The sequence below is a fragment of the Poecilia reticulata genome, linkage group LG7, assembly GCF_000633615.1.
Source record: "Poecilia reticulata strain Guanapo linkage group LG7, Guppy_female_1.0+MT, whole genome shotgun sequence".
Classification (NCBI taxonomy): domain Eukaryota; kingdom Metazoa; phylum Chordata; class Actinopteri; order Cyprinodontiformes; family Poeciliidae; genus Poecilia; species Poecilia reticulata.
The window spans coordinates 6,065,817-6,073,772 of NC_024337.1; the positions used below are offsets into that span (position 1 = coordinate 6,065,817).

The 7,956-nt window shown below is 44.5% G+C and overlaps 1 protein-coding gene across 1 annotated transcript in view; it reads right to left on the minus strand.

The window, feature by feature from the left end:
- epha2b (eph receptor A2 b) overlaps window positions 1-7,278 on the minus strand; it is a 30,103-nt gene extending 22,825 nt beyond the window's left edge. Inside the window, exons 1-3 of the mRNA XM_008413070.1 lie at window positions 7,063-7,278; window positions 6,398-6,477; window positions 4,280-4,928 (exon numbers count right to left, since the gene is read on the minus strand). Coding sequence (XP_008411292.1) covers window positions 4,280-4,928; window positions 6,398-6,477; window positions 7,063-7,255 — 922 coding nt within the window. The 5' untranslated portion in view covers window positions 7,256-7,278. The remainder of the gene's footprint in view (window positions 1-4,279; window positions 4,929-6,397; window positions 6,478-7,062) is intronic.
- Window positions 7,279-7,956: the final 678 nt, after the last annotated feature.

The window sequence follows — 7,956 nt, forward strand, 5'->3', positions numbered from 1 at the left end:
GGGGGGGGTGCGTGTGTGTGTGTGTGTGTGTGTTTAAGGGACGGGGGAAGAAAGAAATAATATCCTAGAAAGAAGCTCTGAGAGACAAGTGATCCTTCCGCCTGAACTACTGCCGCACTGAGAGGCAAAGAGGAGACGGAGACAGAAACCAGATGAAGTCACAGATCTTTACTTTAACAGGTCCCAAGGGGGAGACGAGTTATAAAACTGAGTGAAAACATGGCCGAACATGGAAAATTTCAACCTAAATATGGAGAAGAGAAAAAAAACCACCACAGTGGAAGTTTTTGTGGTTGTTTCACCCCAGAGCAGCCATCCGTTCAGGAAAGAAGCGGTGGGGGGGGGACAATGATTAACTACGTGTCTGTAGGATATTCCTCTTTAAGCCCTCGGAACCATTCATCCTGGCTCTGCGCTGCAGCTCTGTGATTCATTTCCATCTAAATCCACGCGTGTCCTCATGCATCTCGGACCCTTCACCGGGGATCTTCCTGGTGTGTGTGTGTGTGTGTGTGTGTTTTTTTTTGTTGTGGGGTTGGGGGGTTGGAGGGATTCTGTTTGTTTAGTCGTTTTAATGTGAGGGCTTGACCCGGACCTGTTCTCCCTCACCTCCCCACCACCACCATCCCCGCTCTTCCCATCATCGCCAGCGTTCACTGGGAATTCCACAGGTCTGGAGTAATGTTGGGAGGCTCTGTCTCAGCAAACTGATCAGGAATGTACCAGTAAAGTGGGGGAGAGGAGGTGGAATCTGTCGGCCTCGCGGGGAAACACAGCACTTCATTGTTCTCCTACCTTTGCATTCCGCTCCTCACCTCTCTCCACTTAAAAAAAAAAAAAAAACATCACACCCCTCCTCTAAACACAAGCCCTCGCTTTTTTTTCTCCCTCTCATTCCTTCCTGCCGTCCTCCCTAATCATCTCACCTGGCTTTTCTTCCACAGCTACAAAAAAAAAAAAAAAAGACCCACTGGCAGAAAACCTCAGCTTTCCTATCCAGCTTAAATCTAAGCAGGAGAGCGGAGCGGACATGCCAGCAAGGACATTTTTATACCCGCTGTCCAAACGTGTGCATTTATTTTCTAAGACGATGATCTTTTTTCAAATCGTGCAAGTGTGTGTGGAGTAAACAGAGCAGACTGAAGGAGGAACATCGCATGGGGTTGACGGCATGGCTTTGTGTGCTTTGTCGCRGAACAGATCTCAACAGGCCCTCACACGCCGCTCTCTCTCTCTCACACACACACACACGCATGCACGCACACACACCAAAAGCTGCAGCTCCGGTACGTTTGAGAAAACAAAGGGGGAGCGACGGTGGGTTGGGGRATAAAGAGATAGTTGCAGCCGGCAGGACAGGGGCTCAGATTGGGTCTGCGTGTTATGAGCAGTCAGTGAGGCTCGGCAGCTTCACCAGGCCTCCTCCCTCTTTTTTCTCCCATCCGCCTTGAAGATGCTAATCCATCACCGTACAGTAGCCCCCACTCCCTTGCTTTGATCAGCCGTATTCCCTGACTACAATAAAGGTCTCCTTTACAGTCAGTAAAGCGCAAACTGTGACAACAGAACAAAGTCAAAGGCCTGAGTTATGGCCGCTCTGCCAAAGCCAGCTCATGTCGAGATAAGAGAGCAGACGATACCGAGAGAACAGGAAATAACCTGATGCAATAAGCTCTAAATTATGCACCGAGAGATGTCAAAGACTAAGACACTCATTTACCAGGGTTCAGGATATGTAACAGATAAGCTGAGCAAGACGCTGCTGAGTAAAGTAAAACTCTACGGACCTTTTTTGTGTTCACATAAAATATTGAGTTTTGTTTGTGTCAGGTAATTTGAAAGCAAATTGAATTATTTTTGTTAAAAACAGAGATGATCCGATTGCGGTTTTCTGGCTCTTCGGCGATTACCGAGCCTGACCTGCCGATTCCGATTTTGGCCGATACCAATTCTTTTTCTTTTTTTTTCGTCTGAAATGTTGCTAAATATAGCAAGAAGTTCGTGGAGTTGGTAACAGTGGTGCGACTGTTGCTAACTGCAAACGTGCAGACATGACCTCATGAGCCGGTCTCTCATTCAAACCTCTCTCACGGAAAGCAGAGGAGGACAATTGTTGATTTTCAGACCTTTGCCGAGGAAGATAAGATCGGTGGATAAGACGCAGGTATCGGCCAATCACTGAAAATCTGTGCCGATTAAAATCAGTGCACCCCTAGTTAAAAGCACAAGCTCTAAGACATTTGCCTAAACAAACTAATGTTTAGGAATAAATTGTATATAGGAATTACACTTAAAAATGTTTTTGCTTAAATGCAGATAGAACAAATAATGCCAACTACAGTAAAGTCCAAAATTAATAGTTCCAGTGGAAAGCTGGTCAGCAATTATAAAAGGGATTTGACTATAAAACAATTTTCCAAGGTTTATTATGGGGGTGATACATTTTTAAATTTTTTTTATTAAAATTTCTACTAAAAAACTGTTTCTTTTACATTGTGGTAGTGAACACGATGCCTCTCTCATTTTCCACATAAAATAAACTTCTTGGCTAAATGGAAATTAATTTACATCCAAATCTGCCAGATATAAGAATATTTCTGTCAAAAAAATAAGACAGAACAAAAACGTTTTCTAATAATATTGTATCAACAATAATTAATCATAATTTCCTTTTCCTGTCCCCTCCAACTTTACGTCATTTCAATCTGGAGAAACCCACACAGCAAAAAAGCCGCAATTAGAAGGTTTGACACGAAAGAATTAAGGTTTTTTGACGCTCGAATGGGAGGAAGGAAGCCTGAAGGAGCCGGAAGAACAAGGGGTGGAGACAGACTGAAGCTCGGCTGGTGAGCAGAAGGAGCCGTTAAAGATGGAGGCCGCCTCAATGATTGGCCATGACGAGGAGCGATCCGACGTTAACAGGCCGCAGTCGAAGCCCACGATGCAGTAGGTGAGGCCAAAATTTAGGTCCAGGCTTCATGCTGTCCAGCGTCCATTTGTAACACCAAAGGCCAACAGTTACAATTTGCTTCTGCAAGCCGTTAAAAGAGAACAGCTAATTGGAGCCAAAGCCGAAAGGTAAATGCACATTTCCTACTCGTATCAGTTTCGGGTCAGGGATTACGCCAGGACATGTTGAAGAAGGGCTTGGCATTCCTCCCACTGCGGGGGGAGCTGGTGTTAGCCGAGGGCAGAATTCCACTGAGATATGATAATAGCACCCATGATAAATATTTGTCATACAGGTATGCTTTATAACCCCAGGTAATTAAAGCAAAGATAAATTGAGCGTTTAAAAAAAACGCAGTAAAATGGAAGCTCATCGAATTTGCCAGGACAAGATAGCGTACAGTACAGATCAAAGTCCTGAGTCATTCTTCCTCTGGTGAAATATCTCCTACAAAGGAGCCGTGCTGTCTTATAATCTTTCCTGATTATCTTGATGAATAGTTACTGGAGCTTTTCTTAAGTATTTCAGAGTTCTACTTTGTACTTGGATTTTTTTCTTAAGTCATTTCAAGTCCAATGCCAGACAGTTTTTAAAGAAACGTCTTTTGCAACTTGGCTGTGATGTATGAATTATTTCACCATAAAAAGCTCCTAAGCTTAAAAAAAGCAGATGGTTTAGCAGAGAAATCAGGTGTTTAAATAAGCGACTTTGTTACAAACCTTCTAAATACCGGATGTCCATGGACTTGTCTTAATTTTAGGTCGTCTTTATTGAACCCAGAGAAATACATGGACATTGGACATTTTTAGTTGTTCCATCCAAATTTGGCCTTAAAAAACTGAAACTCAGTCTTTATTAACCTTTCTGATCAACCCCACTACCCTTTAAGCACCTCTATAAACTTTTTAACCACACACTCACACTGTATATGTCGAAGGAAAAGTTATGTTTTCTATGTCTATTCAAAAACAAAGTAAATGTTTGTCCCGAAGACACAGTTTGTTTCTGTTTTTTTTTTTTTCAGTTCAATTTGACAAGAATTACCAAAGATAGCAGAGTGTTACAGACACTTTCAGATTGTAGTGGAAATATTTTTCAGACACGGCACTTCTTTTATCCTCCACTGTCCACTGCACAAGGACGTTTGGTCAGAGATAACAAAAAAAGCAAGAAAGCCCTCAGGAAAAAATTCAAAATACTTTTAAAAAGTCTGGAGAACTATTGATCCAAAAGATCACCAGTTGTCTGTGTCTATGGGAACAAAAGGCAACAAAACTGGAGATGATTTAAAACGTTTCCGCATAAGACGCTTCAAGGCCATTGGCTTACCTTGACAGGTGTCTTCAACCTCTTCAAACCCAGCATCGCACTGGCACTGTCCAACTGGAACCACCCACTCTCCCTCCGCAGTGCAGTAGATGTGAGGTAAATCCTCGCTGTAAGCATTGTCCACGCACTTCCCAGAGACCTTCTTGAGCTGCTGGTTGAGACCTCCAGCTACCGTCTCGGGGAACGAAGCGAGGCTTTTTGTTGTGGCCGGGCAAGCCTTGTAGTACACCCTGACAGAGAGGAGAGCAATGCAGGCTCCGATGTCTTGGAAGGCCAAGTAGAAACCCTTCTGGGACAAGCTTTGCACAACTTTCGTTTCTGTGTTGATGCGCATGTCATTTTTCTTCGTTATCTCATCTGGAGCGACGGTGGCAACCTTCCTGAACTGGCCTTTACGGAAGGCCGTGCCCACGTCTGCGTCCGCATCGCTAGAATAGAGGTTGAAGGTCTCCTTGCAGGTCAGCGAGGCTCCGTCGAATGAGTTGCAGTCACGCACAATGAACTGAAGCTCCACAAACACCTGAGATACGGACGGACGCCTCTGGATGAAGGTGGTGCGCAGCCAGTTGTCCTGGTCGCGCTCCTCGACGTTGCATATGGAGTAGGTATAAAACTGAGAGCCGTTCAGGGTTTTCTGGGTGACCTCCCACTGAAACAGAACCACGAAAACCAAAGAAGGTTAGAGGTAGTCAGGCTGGATTGCTTCTAACCATGTGGGACTGAACCAAAACTAAGGGGATAGCTAAATAAAGGAGYGACCGTTTAACCAAGAGGGTTCGGCCACTGTAATCTGAAGCAGGAAACAAAAACAGAGCGTGTGCAGAGAACTCCGTGGCTCTTCACAAGGGTAAATACAGACCTTTACATCAATACAGCATTTCTTTTTAGACACGGACATCCATTTTCTAAATCTCCAAAGCCGAAAACGATCACGAACAAGAAGGACTTTGGTTGACAATGCATTTCTGACATTGTGAAGAGACTAAATTATTTCCCATTCAGTCTCTCTCACACACTTGTTGGCAGCCTTCCCGGGCAGCATTGCTGCATGAAAACTGGATGTTGCCACAAATATGTTTGAGAAAAAGTGACAGCAACTTCTAACCTTGGCTCATGAGAAACAAACGGCCCCCACGGAGGCAGAAGCTGCGGTTGGCTCTCTGCATGCAGCCACTGTGCTTTTAATTAAAGGAATGTGCTTTGCTGGCGAAGTGTGTGGGTCTGCATATAAACTTGATGAACAACAGCAGAATGTACACCTCTGCTAACAACCTGGTGGAACATTTCCCTCCCCGTCCTTTTATTACCACCGGCCCGTAAGGCTAACGCGAAATAATCCAGCAAACATCTGAAATGTATTAGTGAGGGGGAAAATGTGAAACTAATGTGTCAGAGGGACCTTCTTTCGAGCTGCTACACATCTCTGAGAAAGTCGAGTGAACCGCTGAGCGGCGTGCCTGCACATGCTCTTGAGTCATCAGCACATGAAATGAGGCTATTTACAGTGAATCTGCATGTGCCTGACCGGTCAATTACTCCGCAACCACATGATGGAGGAAGGCAACACATGTCTCTGCTCTGCTCATGGTAAAAGAGACAACCGCAGCATTAGAGATTCATCCCTAAATGCAGACATTTTCCCCTGCTGTAAGGAAAAAGGTAGCCCTGGCTCGACTCGCTCCGTCTGAGGCCCCTCCTCTCGGCAAAGAGGTACCACATGCTGCAAACTTTAAAACTTAATTGCTCTCTAACATACAATTCTGAAGCTGGAGCCTCGAAACCACAAGAAGCCACAAGTATTCCCAGTTCAGAGGGAGCAGCTATTCTATCCGCCTATATGTGATTTGGAGCAGCCCAGACATGCTGTGGAGGCAGCTCCTGATAGGGTACCTTCACTGCCTCGTCTATCCCGGCTCAAGAAGGCTTAAACTGGCAGATTTTATAGAAAACCCACATGTGTACAAACACACACGTATATATATACCAGGAGCAATTTTAAGAGAATTACGTAAAATATTCTCTGTACAGCTGAGTGAGTTTCCTGCAAGTTTTGATCTATCCTCGGGCAAATTCCTACAGCTGGAAACGTGGAGGAGAAGCAAAGAGCACCATACTCACCCCAGATCTGTCTCCCTGGTTTGGGGACCAAGTCAGCCAGCCCAGCTCCCCTCCAGCTGCCTTCATATCCAAAAGCACCTCTATGGAGACACAACATCTTTATCAGTTACCAAAAACACTTGCAAAACTTTTTGTTTTGTTTTTTGTTTTGTTTTTTTGCTTGAGCCTGCCTGAAATCTGTGTTGTTGAGTAACTTTGACCCCCCCTTACAAAAGGTGCGGGAAGATGACAAATAAAGCAACATCTGATACATTCAAAAGGGATGCCTTTGGGTGAATAAGGGAAGATCAAGAAAATATCAAGCTTAGCTCACTCCGCAGTAGAAACTCCCCACCTGCTGCTGTTACAAAGTTAAAGGAGCGCACAAGCAGAGTCGCAATTCACTTAGGAATAATAGGTTGCAGGGAAGCGACAAGCTACAAATTGAACCCAACAACACTTGTAAGGTTGTTGCTGTTTGTTTTCCGAAGTTACAATCAAAGTTTCTGAAACTTTCAAGCAGTTGCAAAAGTAAAGGAAAAATGTTTCCTGCTTTTTTCTTCTTTTTTTTTCTAAAAAAAAGTTCTTGCAAGTTCTTGCAAGGAGGCTCCCTGCATGGCACTCTGTTTTTCCCGCAACAAAGATGTTATTTTGAAAGCTTATCTGTTTTATAAGCGGACACTTACCTTCTTTAGCCTGGAAGGTAACCAATATCCCGTTAATGAGCACATATGAGAACAGCAAATGTCGGACTCTACCGAGGAAATCCATTTGGAAAAAAAACTTTTCTTTCCCCTCTCTGCTCTGCTCTGCTCTGCTCCCGTTGCTCGGCTGGGACTCAGCTTGCTCTGAGGGCTGCTGCTCCGATCTGCTGCTCATTCACAAACGGCCTCTGCGCGCGTCACCGACTCCGCCCGCTGGAATGTGTGTGCGCGCGCGTGCACGTGTAACCTCCAGTTGGGGTGTATACGTACGTGCGCGTCGGTGTGAGCGGGTGTGTTAAAGGTGTGGTGGTGGCGGCGATGATGATGAGTTCTTTCTTTCTTTCGTTTTTTTTTTCTTTTTAATCTGGTGGTTGGAAGGCGGAACGCGTCGCCTGAGAAACTTTTGAAGGACTGTTGAACATTTCACATTTCTCACCTGCACACGTTGACGAAAGGAGCATAGATGTGCAATGAACCGACAGTAAGCGAAGAGGCACACAGTGTCCTGCAAAACTCTGATCAGCCCTCGACTACTTTAACATGCCAACAGCTTCAATCAATTCTAGTAACTATATAGACCATCACAATGTGTGAAAATCTGAATAGTGTGGCGTGAAAATGTATTCAAAACCTCTGAGTTGATATATTTTAGAACCACGTTTTACTGCAGTGCAATATCAACTAAATTTGCACGTTTTGTTGTTGTTGTTTTGTTTTTGCAAAATTGTTAAAGCTCAGTCAGGTTCTGTGATTATGTCTGGAAGTTATATTTAAGATATTTAGGATCCTGAACCTGCTAGGAGGGGCCTCTGCCCCAAGTCTCAACTCAGGTCTTCTTCCAGGATTCTCTTGTACTTTGCTCCACCCATCATCTTC